We start from the raw sequence: 16,599 nt of genomic DNA on the forward strand, positions 1-16,599 counted from the left end.
AAGTAATGCGTGTAAAATAATTGACCGCTCGATGCAGTATTGGAGATTTTTTCTCAAAACGAAATTACGCATCGCGTCGTCTTTTCTCGGTCGATTTGATCGCGAATACGTGTACGATGGCGGGTGGTGCTGGTGGCGTGAGGTCGTTCGAGCCTCGAATAACCGATCGTAAAAAGCAGGTTAAATTTAAAAAAGATTCCATCGACGGTTATGGCGTAGTAATGTATGTACTACGAGTGGTAAATCGTACAAGCTACAAGCGAGTCGAATGTGTAAAAATAGATGTATCGATATCGACGTATATGCGAGTCGAGTACCACATACGAAATTCACTTCGTGTACCTACACAGTGTATATGTGCTTTGTATGCGTTTTTGTGTACAATATCGATAATATGGTTCGCGTTTGGGCGCTTGGGCTTGGGCGTGTTTATATGGGTAATTTTTCATTCGAAAATTGTAAATAATTCAACTCTCCGAACGAGCTTCGTCGCTTGTGTACTGTTAACGAAATTCCTATACAACCACTTGGGCATTTAGCCACCTCGTCGTCGTATATCCAAATTTTTTCACTATTCGCTACGCCGCCGCGCCGTACGCCAGCGTCGGCCACATGGCGATTGCAATACTCGATGGTGATGGTGATCAGGAGGATGATGAAGGTGGTGAACTGGTGATGGCGGAGGGGCGGAAATTCTCGTTTATGTTACGCGTGTTGTATGTGTTGCAGAAAGAATACGAGTATAACGACTGATTTGTGTGTTTTCGAGGTATTTTTAGAAGTATTTTTTTTCCAAGATCGAAATACCCTGCGTGAATTTAATCTCGTTGAAGAGTGAATTTTGAAAATTTTGCGAAAACTTTGAGGTTTGATGGTTAGGATCGTTTAACCCTTTCGGCTACGAGACAAACTGACGAATAAAATTCGAAGTGCTTTAAACTGAGTGAGGTTGGTTGCTGCCTAGAACTCAAAATTTGCTGGAAATCGAAAATTCAGAAAGTATTCATGTCACAAATGGCAATAAACCTTAAATTGACTATTTTTCCATTTATGACACCAAATAGCATTATAAATCAAAATCAAGCCTTCTGAGGCATCTGATATTTCAAGATGAAAATATTGGTAACAAGCATTTTTGAAAATAGAAAAAAAAATGAGCTAAAATAAAATAAGTTTGTGTAAAAAAAGGAATTATTGAAGAAAAACGAGGCATGCGACTTCAGATAGTTATTCAAACTGCAAATGTTTGAAGGTAATTGCTTGTGGGAGGACTAAAATTGATGGAAAAATCTTTGTGTTATAGAGAGCATTTTTTGAAATTTTGAAAACTCGTGTCACTATTCAACCTGAAAAGTATGACATCATTTTCATTTTCTGACACATACATCTCTCTTGAGGTGATTTGCTTGGGTGAGTAAGTTACCTCAGAAGATGACTAGGTGAACTTTTGCGAGCATTTGAATTTTATGATAGATACTGTGTCATAATACAGCCCTCAATCTGTTTGTCATAAGGAGATAATAAAAATAAAATACGTACATCATGTTGTGGAATTACTGGAATTACTTTTTAGAAGTCATCTTACAGATAATGAATTGATTGAGCGCAGTCTTTATGACACAGTATCCATCATAAAATTCAAATGCTTGCAACAGTTTACCCGGTCATCTTCTGAGGCAACTTACTCACCCAAGCAAATTATCTCAAGAGAGATGTATGTGTCAGAAGATGAAAATGATACATATTTTTCAGAATTTCATTGAAAATTAGCGTTGAATTGTGACATGGGTTTTCAAAATTTTGAAAAATGCTCTCTATAACACAAAGATTTTTCCATCAATTTTAATCCTCCCACAAGCAATCACCTTCAAACATTTGCAGTATGAGTAACTATCTGAAGTCGCATGCCTTGTTTTCATTCAATAAATTCTTTTTTTTACCCAAACTTATTTTATTTTAACATGTCTTCTTTTCTAGTTTCAAAGATGCTTGTTATCAATATTTTCATATCGAAATATCAGATGCCTCAGAAGGCTTGATTTTGATTTATAATGCTATTGGGTGTCATAAATGGAAAAATAGTCAATTTAAGGTTTATTGCCATTTGTGACATGAATACTTTCTGAATGTGCGATTTCCAGCAAATTTTGAGTTCTAGGCAGCAACTGGCCTTACTCAGTTTAAAGCACTTCGAATTTTATCCGTCAGTTTGTCTCGTAGCCGAAAGGGTTAACCCTATCCTAAAGAAAACGAACGTAATGTAATCTCATAAAGATGCAATACGTATTTTTTTAGAGTTCTCATGTACAGGTGGACAACCTTCAAAAATGTCAAAAAAGTTGATTTTTTCACGATTTTTTCCTGCTGAGGTGGTCAAATTTTGATCGTAAATTTTGTTTCTCGCAATATATCGTGAAAACCTTACAAAACACATCATTCAAATCAAATTTGGTGAGCATTTCTAAATTGTTTCCCCGATTTGTATTTTTTTCTTTAAAAAAAGTATATCTCACGTCATTTTAAGAACCCCTGATTGCCTTTCAGGCAAAGTACTGGGTTGAAATTCAAAGTGCAACTCAAAACAGACAATTTATACACTATACAGGGTGTCTGGTGAGTGGATGTCAAAACTTCAGATTTGGATATAACCGGGTACGACTCGAAGAAAAAGTTTTATAGACAAGTGCCTGTCTTTGACATTTAAGGGACAACCGAGCTTTGAAAAAAAATTGCAAAAAACGCATTTTTTGACCTTGGGATTGGTAATACCTACTTTAGAAAATGAACAAATTTTGTCACTAATTCTTTTTTAACTTTAAAATTGAAGGGGCTAGAAATATTTTGAAAAAAAATCGAGAAAATCGTGTTTTTGGTACCTATTGGGATTTGGTAGTACTTCGGAAAATAAACAGATTTTGTCATTATGAATTTTTGCCTAAGTTTGAAATTGAAGGAGTCAGAAATAATTAAAGGAAAATATTTTAAGAGAAACAAATATTTGTGGCCCCTTCAATTTCAAAGTTAGGCAAGAATTCATAATGACGTAATTTGATTATTTTCCAAAGTACTACCCAATCCCAAGGTCAAAAATACGTATTTCGCAATTTTTTTCAAAGCTTTGTTGGCCCTTAAATTTTAAAATAGGCAACTTGTCCATATAACGTTTTTTAAGTTGTATTCGGTTATATCCAAATCTAAAGTTTTCACATCCACTCACTAAACACCTTGTACTGAAATTTGAGCGAATTTTATTTGTACTTTACCATTTTTAATTTTTTAATAGGTTAGTACTTATTTTCACTTTCCGGGTGTAATAATCTTATATTATAAACACAAAAAAAAATAATTTCCAAGTCCCTTCTCCACCTTCCAAAGACTGATTTTGGGTCAGAAAGAAAAACGAAATTTGGAATCGAAATCAGTGACTTGGAGTACTATTACATGTAGAATTCCTCAAATTTTGGATTTCAATCCCCCCCTTCTTTCCCAAAGATCTCATTTTGAGTCTGAGGACAAAAAAAGGCCTACATTTTGATACCTATTAATACCCGAATTTCGATTTTGAATTAACACCTCCCCTCCCCTTCTTCAAGGACTCGTTTTCGGGTCTGAGAGCAAAAAGAAATGGGAATCAGTGTTTTGAAATCCCTATACCTATTTTGATTAGAATTTCTCAAATTTCTAATTTTACCCCCTCCCTCCTTCTCCCTTCTTCAAGAGCTAATTTTGGTTTAAAGGTAATGAAGTTAAGATCAGCGCCTTTGATACTAATATATTATAATTTATTCCTCTTTTTAATTTTAACCTCCTTTCTTCTCCTCCTCTGTAGCTCATTTTGAGTCTGAGAGGAAAAAAGTTATAAAATGGAAATCAGTGTCTTGAAATATTTTCTCATTTTGACACCTTTATCTAAATTCCTCAAATTTTGAATCCCCCCCCCCTCCCCCGCCATAAATCATCACCCTGTGGCTGCGATTCGTACATTTCGATGCTCATGTATAAAGATCAAATTTTGAATTTTTAATCCCTCCTCTCCGCGGGGTTATTTTTGGCCTGGGGGCAAAATAGAAATCAGAAATCAAAATCAACATTCTCGAATACCTTGCTTGAGAAATTTTGACATTTTGATGCTGTTAACCAAAGTTAAGATGATTTTTCTCTTCATTGGCCCATTTTAAGTGTCGCTGGTGGTAGACTGAAAGTGGAGTAGAATTTCCAACTTGGCTCAAATCGGACTTTTTCAGCTAGGTAATCCACTGTTCAAAGTAAATCTCTGAACTTTCTTACCAATTTTTGAAAAAATCCAGGATGTTTTTTCATCATGAATGTATTGAGAGCCTAAATCTAAAAAATCGATGAATATTCGAATTCAGAGACATCGAATTAGCGGAAATTGACACGTGACACCAAATTTTCAATACTTTTTGTATTCATTATTTTATAATTAGAGGGGAGCTAAAGGGTCACTGAAAAGTCGTATTCAGAAAATTAGTGGATTTCAAATTCAACATCTTTGAATTGGTAATATTTTGATACGTATGTCTTTACTTGGGATTTTTTTTTTTTTTTTGAAATTTTGATCGAAATTGAACACTCCTCCCTCCTCCCACAGGGAGACGTTGAAATTCTTGTTTTTTTTAAAAATAATTGTAGTTTGTAGCAAAAAATAATGTGTACTTGTATTTTTTTTTTTTTTAATTTTCAACTTTCACATCTTACTTATCATTTATGAAGAATTGAGCTTTCACATTTAAAATCAACTATCTCCAGTTTTTCAAATGTATGTATCTTCTGATTTTGAATCCCTGCAAACAGATTTTCCCACGTGGACCATGCCCCTTTTCATCCCCTAAAGGATTAGAACAGAAATATGTACCTAATAAGTGGTTATTTTTGATTGTTTTAGCAAAACCACAAGGTGTCTAACATTAACAGTCCTTTCGGTCCAGAAGGTGAGGAAAAATTTGTCTTTTTGCCTATGTCCTTCTTTTCAAAAAATTTTCTAAAAAGTCTTTCTTTTTTCCAAATTTTCAAATAATTCTGTCACTTAATCAAAATCAAGCAAAAAATTGAAACTCTCAATTTTTCAGAATTTTTCATTTTTTTAAACGTTGATTTCCATTATTTGATGTTTTCAGCTTTGAGTATTAGGAGCCCTGAGATGATATCTCATTTGTAAAAAAAAAAAAATGTTAATTGGACTGGAAGAAATTGAAATTTACTCGCTGCATCTTCTGTTTCTTTATCAGGGATGCTATTGTATATTTTTTTTCATTCATTGTGCAGAAAATTTCACACAGGGAATTAGTTGACCCTATTTACTGTGAGATTTCAATTCTTATTGATGAAAATGACCTCGTGCTCTATAATTTCAATCGGACTTATGCGAATATGATGCAATGGAAATTTTTTTGAATTTGTTCTTCATATTATTCCTGAACACGAAAGGATTAATCACTGTAAGTATTTTTATTGAATGGGTAGAAATACTTGTTACAACTTTGTAAATTTCTTTTTCAATTTTTCGCATTTCGAATTGATTTTTTGGTTAATGCTCGTTCGATTTCGATCAAATTGTATCCTATAAAAATTCACTCGCCCCCGAAATCATCCAGTTTTTTAATATTTCCACGCTCTTTTATCGAAGTATGAACAAGTGTCTTTCTGTATCTCTGTCAACTTCATCAACATCTACTTCCAATGCACAGCGATTATCGCCACCATCATCATCTCAATGGGAAAACGACGACGACAGAATAAGACGAGATAATCTGAATTAAATTTTTTTTCTCTCACTATCGCGGCCATTCGATGATTCTCAGGGTAGAGAAGGGTGGGGGAGGATTCTTGTTCGACTCGGAAGACGTAATTTTGCGGTTTATTTTCGCTCATCGAGCACGAGGTAGGGGCAGATTTTCTGTTCGGCAGTTGAACTCTACGGTAAAGTTTTATCATCGGCGATTTGCCGTGTTAATGAGAGCAACTTTCCAGTTGCAAATTTGTCGAGTTGATATTTTAATGCGAAGCAGGGGGATGGGCAGGAGAGCCAAAGTAGCAGCGGTTGAAGAAATATTATGGTCGCACGTTGCGCAACCTCGAACCTCTGCTGAAGTGATTAATGTTGCTTTTTGTAGCGTTTAAAAATGAGTCGAAAAATTACGAAGCGACGCGACGTGTCGTGGAATGAAATTTATCTCTTTTCTTTCGAAAGTGTAAACGTAGTGGTGAGAGGGGGCCGGGAAAAGGAAAAATTCATAATGTTTTTCGAGACCGAAGTTGACTCGAGCGACGTAAGAAATGAACTGATAAACGAGCCGAATTGTTTCTACTGTTTGGATAGGTTTTTCTAGGTAGAAGCTACGATATGTTGGAACTTGGAAGGGATAGAGGAATCACGGTGTGAAGAGGGATCATGAATGATACCGTTGATCGTGATTTGAATTTTGAATCGTGATCGCGTTAATTTTTTTTCCACTTGGTTTTGTATTCTTATCACGACGAAAGTGTAGAATACTCGTAGATTGTTTTATTTTTTGTCTTTATTTTGTTTCAAAAAAATTCCAAAAATCCACGTGTACTTGCCTAGGCACATTAAGTTTTTTACTTATCGATGTGTGTTATTTTTTTCGACGTCATATCGTGCTAACATTTTATCTATCGAGCCAAGCTGTTGCTTCGAGTACCTATGTACTCGTATATTATGCAGAGGGAAAGCTCGAAATCCGGATGAATCCTACCGAATCCTGTTTTATGCACAAAACGATCATCCTAATCTCGACGTGTGTAGCCTACGTCGTCGTTGGCGACGTTTCCCTTTACCCTCGTCTCGTCGACGTTTAATAATTGCACGAAGGTTATTTTTCAAAATTAAATTACGAGCGTATTTAGGTGACCCTGAATAATCAAACGTCGTTGTAGAGTAACCGAAAGCTGCGTTGAGTCGTTCTCGTCGTTGCACATTATTATAATTCACCTACTTATTTTTTAATTTAAGTTTATGTGTAAAAGTTTTACGTTAGTAGGTATTATGTAGATGGATTTTTGTAGTACCTACGAGTACGTTGAAGATGATGTAGAAGAAAGAGAGTGGAAGGTTAAAGGATGACGGATGATTTTATAATAAAAATATTGTACGTTTTCAGATTTGCACGGATTAAGCAATTTGAACGGGTCGTGCCATAATATTTCAGATATTAATCCAGTTAATTTACAGAATTTAGCAACGCTGGCTAATCTATCCGTCACAAATCCAGCAGCAGGTATGTGTATGCTTGAAATTAATACTTTTATTATATGTAAGTATAGCCCGGGGTTGCTTGTCGTGCTGGTAGTTTATGATTTAATCTGAAATGAGTGTAGAACTGCGGGAAATGATGAGAAGGAGGGAGAAGGGGTGATTGCCAAAAATTTGGAAATGGGATTGAGATTTTGATGAAGTGAGAAGTGAGCTTTATTTAATTGAGGAGGTGAAAATGGAGGAAATTTGAAGGATCGGATGCTCGTCTTGGTATTTTGAAGATGGAGAAAGTGAAAAAATTGGATGTAAAGTCTCGTCTGGAAGGATAGTTTCAAATCACGGATGTGTTTTTTTCTCGAAAGTTGATGAAATAATATTACGAACTCAATAATCGAATTTCAATTCGGTCTCGCATTTGGTTTCAATTAAATATCAATCGCTGATTTGCTATCTGTTGATCAATTGATGAAACTACAGTGATCACAATAGGGAAACCCTTAAAAAAATGGATAGCCATTGGTGCCAGAATTGTTAAAAAATTCACATTTATGCAAATTTTTAAAAAATGCCATTTATTTTACCCAAAGTTTTCAAAAAAGCTCATTTTTTGTCAAAGTTATTTAAAATTCTACTTCTTCCTATAACTGTAAAAAAATTTCGTTTCATCACCTGAACTTGCCAAAAATTTAATTTTCTGTCAAAATTGTCAAAAAATTCCACTTTTTCAAAATGACTAAAAATCTCACTTTTTTTCTAAAATTGACAGAGAGGCCTGATTTTTTTCAAAATTTTCAAAAAGTCTTTTTTTAAACAAAATTTTTAAAAGGTCCAGCATTTTACAAAAAAAGTTGAAAAGTTTTGTTTTTTTGCCAAAATTACCAAAAATTTTAGATCTTTTGCCAAAATTAGTAAAAATATTTACTCTTTTGTCAAAAGTTATTAGAAGTCGCCCTCTCTTTCAAAATTTTCAATGAATCTCACTTTATTTGCAAAAATTTTCGAAACAAAATGACCACAAATGTCAGTTTCTTATACGAAAATCCTCAAAAAAGCCTGAGTTTTTCATCAAAAGTATCAAAAAAACTAATGTTATTTTTTTGCAAGATGTTGCCAAATATCTTATTTATTTCTCAAAACGTCCAAAAAATCTTCACTTTTTTCCTAAAATATCAAGTTTAAAAATTTTTTGCCCTAGTTGCCGAAAAGTTTATTTTTTTTCAAAATTGTCTAAAATCCTTACTTTTTTCACAATTGTCAAAAATGGCAGATTTTTTTGTCACAACTCACAAAATATCTCTCATTTTTGTCAAAATTGTCAAAAATTGCTATTTTTTTGGCAAATTTTCAAAAAAAGTCTTGCTTTTTTCCGCAATTACCAAAAGGTTCACATTCTCTTCAAAATTGTCAAATATGTAGTCTGATATTTTTTACTAAATTTTTGGAAAATTTTACTTTTTGGCCAAAATTATCAAAAATTCTACGTTTTACCAATATTTTTCAAAAAGTCTTACTTTTTTCCAAAATTATCAAGTCGGACTACCCCACCAAGCTAAAAAAAAACGAAAAAAAGTTCCAACAAAACTATGAATGAAATAAGTACAAAGACCACTTACTGTTCAAGTATTTCGATGTTGAATTTCGATCTCACCTTCTTGTCAAAATTTTCAAAAAATGTAGGCTAGGTACTTATTTTTTTCCAAAAAATTTCCAAAATCAATAATTATTTGTCGTATTTCAAATTTTTCAAAACTATCAAACCGGCAAGATTTTTTGTCTGAATTTTCTAGAAATATCCACTTCAGTTGCCAAAAATCCCAAGTTTTTCTAAAATTTTCTAAAAAGTTTGACTCGTTTTTATACTTAATGGTTAAAAATTTCACAAATTGTCAAAATTGTCAAAAAATGTTACTTTTCTGCCAAAGATGTTCAAAAATTCTACTTGTCAACCCAAATTTCCAAAAAATCTCACTTTTATTCAAAATTATTGAACAGACCTGATTTTTTGTCAACATTTCCAGAAAACACTTCTTTTGATCAAATGTTGTAAAAAATGCTACTTTTTGCCAAAAATGTACTAAAATCTGTTTTCTGACACTTTCCTTAATTTTGTTCCACAATTTTCAAGTTTTAAAAAATTCATATTTTTTTCTGCTGAAAATAGTCAAAGGCCCTACTTTTTTTTGCCGAAATTGCCAAAAAAAAGAAGTAAATAACACTTTTTTTGGAAATTTCCAGGACGAATTATCTCTTTTAAAATGTTCATGACGAATTTATTTTTAGCAAAAATGTCCAAAATCGAATTCATTTGTCGCTCGTATCAAACCGGGAAGATTTTTTGTCAGAATTTTCTAGAAATTTCCACTTTACTTAGTTATCAAAAATCCCAAGTTTTGCTACAATTTTCTGAAAAGTTTTTAAAATGAATAAAAATCTCACTAATTGTCAAAAAATCTTATTTTTCTGTCAAAAATGTTAAAAATTCCTACTTGTCAGCCCAAATTTCTAAAAAATCTCACTTTTATTCAAAATTATCGAATTTAATAGACCTGATTTTTTGTCAAAATTCTCAGAAAACTGACCAAAATTTGTGAAAAATGTTAGATACTCTTTGCCAAAAATGTCCTAAAATCTGTTTTCTGATACTCCTTCATTTTGTTCCAAAATTTTCAAGTTTAAAAAATTCATATTTTTTTCTGCTAAAAATAGTTAAAAGCCCTACTTTTTTTTGCCGAAATTGCCAAAAAAAAGTAAATAACACTTTTTTTGAAAATTTTCAGGACGAATTACTTTTTCTGAAATTTTTATGTCGAATTTCTCCAAAAATCCTGCTTTTTGTCCAAAATTGTCAAAAACTAAATTTTTTACCTAAATTTTCTAAAAAATTTGCTTCACGTAAAAAACTGTTTTTTTTTGAATTTTGAACAAAAGAAAAACTTTTTCGTTTGCCAATTCACTTGGCATCCCTTTTTTTTGTTTTGTTGTTTGGTGGGGGGTGGGGTGTCCCTACTAAAAAAAAGTCTCGCTCTTGTTTGATTCTTGGTGTTGATTTCTGTAAAAGAATGGAAGTCTGGGACACCCTGTAGAGTCATCTGCAGGAAACACGAGTGTGCAGTGTCGTACTTATCATTTTGAAGAGAACGGTTTGGTATCGCTCGCGACCCTAGTTAACCCACAGGTCAAAGAATTGACGGTATTTAGAAGCTCTCGTCATTGTATCTCGCTAGTATATCATTAAGAACAGAATTTACCTACAACAGGTCTTATCCAGGTGCCATGTTTACTCAAGGTATGAGTCAAGAAGAAGACTCGGTGGTTTTTTTAAAATGATGATAGCATGTTTATCGTCGACCGACGACGTCGTTGTTGGTGTCCTCGTCGCTGTGTTTGAACGGAAGTAACGAATTTGCGGTGACAATATTTACACGAAGAGTCGTACTAGCTGAATGATTGAGCTTGGATGAGAGGGGTCGAGATGTGCAAGAATGGTTTATCCACTAGCAAGTGCAAACGTACATGACGATATCGAATATGGAATCAAAATTAATTTAAAGGTGAAAGACTATGAAGTGTGATTTGGTATGGTCATCGAGAAGGTATTCGCAGACACGACTATTGACTATAGGACAATCGACTGACGTCAGCGAACCGATAAGAGAAATATGCTAGGGCAGGAGGTCCGTATTCGTATGTACTTTGTAAGTTGGTAACAAAAAGAGACGTCTGTCTGTATGGTATGTTATTCTTGGTTCGTTATCGCATCGACGAGTTAAGAGAAAAAGTTGCGTAAAGTTTTTCCATTTGTATAAGAAATCGCGCTAGGCAATTTACCATTTTATATGCTCACCTCGCTACGCGATATAATTTATTTGGCGAGCCAGTTCGAGCTTTCAATGTTTGTTCGGCGTGTGTGTATAAAAGTTAAACTTACACGTAAGGGGGCAAAGGATTTTTGATTTGTGTTTTATACGTATATGTAGAGCAGGGTAGTATAAGTTAAGTTGTACTACATAGCTAGGCCTATATTCTCACTCGCAGAAAGAGGGAGACTGGAGTTGGAGTTGTTAGGTTCTGGCATTTTAGTCGGAGTATTTATAAAATTGGAATTTGGCTCGACGCGTCGACGTTTATTACTTTTTATAGCGTTGTAAAATTCGAAACCATAGAGATGTGTTTTGATTTTACTACTGCATCAGACGAGAAAATGCTAACTCGTAAGGGTTGTAAAGGGTTAATGCGGGGTGCGCCAGTCACGTGTGAATAACGATGCCTATATCATCGAATATACCCAGTTAATCGTCGTCGTCGTCGTGCACACGATACCCCGGTGTATTTATTTGTGTAGTTTGATTAACGAAATTCGTCGAATTGATTATTTTGTTGTTTTTTGTTGTTTTTTTGATTACAGTGAATCCGATCCACATGCAGAATTTAATTTCTTTAGCGGCGTTAACTGGCGGTAATTCAATGTCACCTTCTGGTAAGTACATAAAGTGAACAAGCCTATAATATTGTAAACAAAATTTAGAGAATTTATTTAAATTGTTTGAGAGAACAATTGATGCGGTGAAAGTAATGACCTGAATCTAGATTTAATGAATTTTGAATGACAGGGTATCTAACAGGTAGTGCAAGTAGTGAAAGTAGTGAAAAAGTAGTGATTTTTAAAATGGGTAGTGAAAGTAGTGAAAAAGTAGTGAATTTTGTTAAAAAGGTAGTGAAAAAATGAAAAAAATTCAATTTTGTTCCTTTTTTTCGATCTTTATTTCGTAGAAAAGAGCTCATTTGTCGACTTTTTTAGAGCTTGAATTACACATTTTTGAGAGCTTTTGCCCTCGCTTCGCTCGGGCTGTTTACTTTTTTTCCCCATGAAAAACTATTGTTCAAATTCAAGAAATGTTCAACGTTTGAATCAGAAAAATTAACTCCTCCTTGCATGAAAAATTTTTTTTTTCACTTCTCAAAACATGAATTTTCGAAAGCTTCTGCCCTCGCTTCACTTGGGCTCGTTTGCTTTTTTTAGTTTTTTTCAATTTTGAATTTTTCAAAAAAAAAAAATCATTTAAACTTCAAAATTTTGAAGCAAAGTACCTAAGTAATTAACTTCTTGTAATTAACCAATTCATCACACAAAAAATCATTGTTTTTTCATATATGTACCTCCCTCTCGAAATCAAAAATTTGGTTTTTTTAAAAAAAAAGTTTTTTATTCGCTCAATTTCATTACATGGGCACGAACCTTCAACGTGAAAAAAAAATCAAAAATTGAAATGATAAAATTATATTTTCGACATCCGCTTGCTTGAAAAAAATCTTGGGATGTTAAAGACATTGAAAAACTAAAAACGAAAAATTCTAATGTAAAATTTTGCCTCACCCCGGCTCCTTTTTTTATAAAATCTCTAGTGTTTACAAAATGTCCTGCAAAAGTCCTGATTTTTTATTTTAAAATTTTGTTTGACACCTTGTCTTATAACGAATGTAATAAGCTCGTTTATTTGTATTGTTTTTTTTTTTTTCAATAATTTTAATTAAAATTACAAATTTTCTTCCAGTTTTAATTTTTTTTTAAATTTTCATGTGAAAAATTTGACTTGGTAATTTTTGTGTTTGAGGGGGGGGGGGGTCGAGTGGATGGCATTCTGAAAATTTGGTTGAAAAAAGATAGTGAAAAAAGTAGTGAAAAAGTAGTGATTTTTTCAAAAAAAATCCGTTAGATACCATGAATGAAGAAAATTTTAAATTATTGTTTAAAAGGTTTGTTGCATCTTTAAGAGTGCTGAGATCCCATTTTGGGAATTAATTTTTTGTGAAGAAAATGAGAAATAATCCTTGTTGTGAGTTTTGAAAAATTTTAAATGATAGATTTATAAATTTTATTCGTCGTGAAAAGTTGAACTTTTGTATTGAAAGATTTCTTTGAGCGTTTGAAACTTTGCATAAGAAGATTATTTTCAAAAAAGAGGTTCAAAATCATTCCGGAAAGAGATTTTTTAAATTTTCTAAGTATTTGAAAATTCTGCGAAAATTTAAAGCCAAAATTCATAATTAAAGGATTTCTGGAGCCTGTTGAAAGACCAAGAGGGCTCATATCAGAAAAATAAGTTCAAATTCGAATTCAGCACCCTCGAAAACCAAACAAACCACAGGTCGCGCGAATTTTTCAATTCTTTCATATTTTGAGACCTTTTGTGAGCCCCTGTGATCTCGAATCAAAAAAATAAGTCGAAATCTGAAATCAGCGGCATCGAAAACATAATAAACGACATGTCACACGATTTCAATTTTTTTTCAAAATTTGACCAAAATTGGCGGGGGGGGGGGGGGTGCACAAATTAAGCCCCAAATTTCAAAAAAATTGAAAAATTCGAGCGACATATGGTTTACTAGGTTTTTAAAAGCGCTGATTTCGAATTTCGGGTAATTTTTTCGATACGAGCTTTATGAGCACCACAACAAGCCTCCAAATTAAAAAAAAGCCCCGTAGAGAAAATGTTCTTTCGGTATAGCTTGGTTTCATTCAAATGGGAATGAGTGGGTCCAAAAGTATTCCTTGTTGGAATAGATAAGCCCGAATTTAGTAGAAAATATATCTATTAGGATGGATCGTGAATAAAAAATCGGTGGATTTTGACCAAATTCAGCAAAGTACTTCATTTTGAGTTGAAAGTTACTCAAAAAAATTTTAGTGCGGGAGTTGCCCCAGAAGGTGAGAAATGAGCCTTCGAAGAGGAGACATTCGAAAAAATCGTGAGTTTTTAGCTTATAATTTTCGAAACTAAAGAAATATTTTGGAACGCGTTTGTGCCAATTTTTTTGTCATTACAACCAATTTCAAAAAATCAAAAAAAAAATTTTTTTGGCTATTTTTTTTTTTTTTTTGAAATTGGCAGAAATGACTAAAAAGTTGGCACGATTGTGTTCCAAAATTATATTTCCTCAGTTTCAGGAATGATATCTTCCAACATTTTGGCACATTTATGTAAAGTATTTGCGAAGAAAAAAATTTTTCAAAGCACGAATGTATCCAAAGATAAGCGATTTGCAAATTTTCAACCACTCAGTAGAACCCTAAAAGTGGTCTTAGATTTTGACGGAAATAGCATAGATTGACGCAGAATTCCGGATACTTTCAATTGAGACTGAGCCATTTTTCCCAAAACAGGCTGGGTAGCGACAGAAGCGAAAAAAAACACATTTTTTTCGAAAATGTCTCCTCTTTAAGGGCCCATTTTTTCCCTCCAAGAGCACCTCTGGAGCTATATCTTTTACTTTCAATTCAAAATGAAGGTCTTTGCTGAATTTGGTCAAAATCAGCCGACCTTTTTTGTGTGTGATGGGGGGGGGGGAGTCCTTCTAATATTCATTTCTCGTAAAATGTCCGTTGAATCACCTTGGTAAAGTAAGAAGCAAATACAACGAAAAATTGAGGGATATTTTCCGAAGTTTTCCTCGTTTTTTTCTTCTTCTGTAGAAGTAAGCAAGTAGTACGTTGTTGGTAATCGAGTCGCAAAGAATCATTTTCGATGTCGAGATAATAGAGCGAGAAAATACAACCGTCATAGTCGGCAGTTTGACAGATTATGCTTCGTACAATCTCATTACCTGTCATTTGCAAAACGCGATTATACTTATTTTTGTCGTTATTGTTGTTGGTCGTTTGGTGTAGGTACTCGTATTTGCCGGAAAAGCCAGGCAAAGAGTACAGTGTGGAATTGTTTCGCTAGAAATGAATTTTTTAATACGAAATTCCCGCGGATTTTTTTTCACTATGGTAGTTGATGTCGTCGTCGTTGTTGTTGTTGTGACCAGAGCCATTATAGTTGACTCGTTTGTGACGGATTCTTTCCCTTCCTTTTGCGGTTGAAAGTATAAGATGAATTGCGTATAATTCGAGGGTGAGTTTTAATCGGGTTAATCGAAAATTTAATTTGATTCGGTTAGAGATTAATGCTAGATTTTTTGCGAAGGAAGGGGAATGAAGGAGGGGGAGGTTTGAGTTGAATGTAAGTATTTATGTAAAATGGGGAAATTGATTCAAAATTTTGTTATGATGAAAAATTAGAGAAAAAATTGATAGATTTTCAAATTTTTGATTTTTAATGAGATGAAAAATGTAATTTTCTGTGATTGATTTATTCGGTTGATAATTTATCATGAAATGAATTGAATATCCATGCTGATGAAAGACCATTGAGGCCAGGCTCATTTTGGACTGGTGAGAATGGCAAATTGGGTCACTTGAAGTACCCCTTGAAGGCAATTGACCATAAAAAAGAAATTTCAGAGGATTAAGGTGAAGGTTGTGAAATTGATTTTTCAAAAATTTCAAAAACATAAACATCTATCCTGGAAAAGGTCAATGACCTCAATTACCAGTTTTGTTTTTTCACTTGTGTTATAGGTACCCAATACAAATTCACCATTGTTGATTTTTTTCAATTGCAGTGATTCTAAAATTTTTAAAGATTTCAGCTTCAGGGTTCTGGTATCACCCTCCTAATAATGTATTTGGGGGGGGGCTGATGGTCAATTTTTTTGGAAATTTGGTACAATTTTGTTCAGAGAAGTGGTCTTTACTAATTGTACTTTTGAAAATATTTTTTGCAATTTTTTTTTTGCTCCTACACTTTGAAGATGCTGGTTTTATCCATTGCAGATCTCCCCCCCTCTCTCAACTGAAAATTAGGTCTTTTCGAAGGTCACTTTCCCCTCCTCTTGTTGCAAAAATATTTTTAAAATGTAATAGAATATGCCCACAAAAAATTCTCAAAGTTGGTGTCTTTCTTGAGGAGCCAGAATGGGGTATTTAGAGCAATTTCCACTCTAAAATTGAAAAATAGAAAAATTTCTAATAAAACAAAATTTCTTCCATTTCTTTAGGCGGAATTTTCTGCTAAAAGGCAGGTTTTCTGGAAGCATTATGACGCAGAAATTGAAAATTTTTGGAAAATGTCCACAAAATGTTGTTTAATCTTCAATTGAAAGTACGTTCAATTTTCTATTCTCCAATCTATGGGATGCTCGGAAAAGTTGAACGTTTCGAAACAAGTTATTCCTGATGATTGAAAAATATTGATAGCTATATTCGAGACACAATGATCAATAGGTAAATCTTTTTTGATGATGAAAAAATAATAATTGACTTGAATTGGTGTAAATGTTTCATCGAGTTTCAGTGAAAAAGTAGTAAATTTTTTTCTCAATATTAAATTGGTAATCAATTCTTAAGAATTTTAATCACTCCCATCATGTTTGATGAATAATTTATATTTTTTCGTCCAAAATTAGTCGTTAAATTCAGTTGAAAAATAACTTGTGCAAAAGTAGAGTTACATCTCGTATTATTCATTTTGGTTCCTGAA

The 16,599-nt window shown here is 33.3% G+C and overlaps 1 protein-coding gene across 16 annotated transcripts in view; it reads left to right on the plus strand.

Annotated features, from left to right (window-relative positions):
- The window catches only part of bru1 (bruno 1), a 323,289-nt gene that overhangs the window by 280,797 nt on the left and 25,893 nt on the right, over positions 1–16,599 (plus strand). For all 16 annotated transcript variants that reach the window (XM_065353887.1, XM_065353886.1, XM_065353892.1 and 13 more), the window contains 2 exons: positions 7,143–7,259; positions 11,643–11,714. In XM_065353887.1, coding sequence (XP_065209959.1) covers positions 7,143–7,259; positions 11,643–11,714 — 189 coding nt within the window. The remainder of the gene's footprint in view (positions 1–7,142; positions 7,260–11,642; positions 11,715–16,599) is intronic.

The sequence above is a fragment of the Planococcus citri genome, chromosome 3 (assembly GCF_950023065.1).
Source record: "Planococcus citri chromosome 3, ihPlaCitr1.1, whole genome shotgun sequence".
Taxonomy (NCBI): Eukaryota; Metazoa; Arthropoda; class Insecta; order Hemiptera; family Pseudococcidae; genus Planococcus; species Planococcus citri.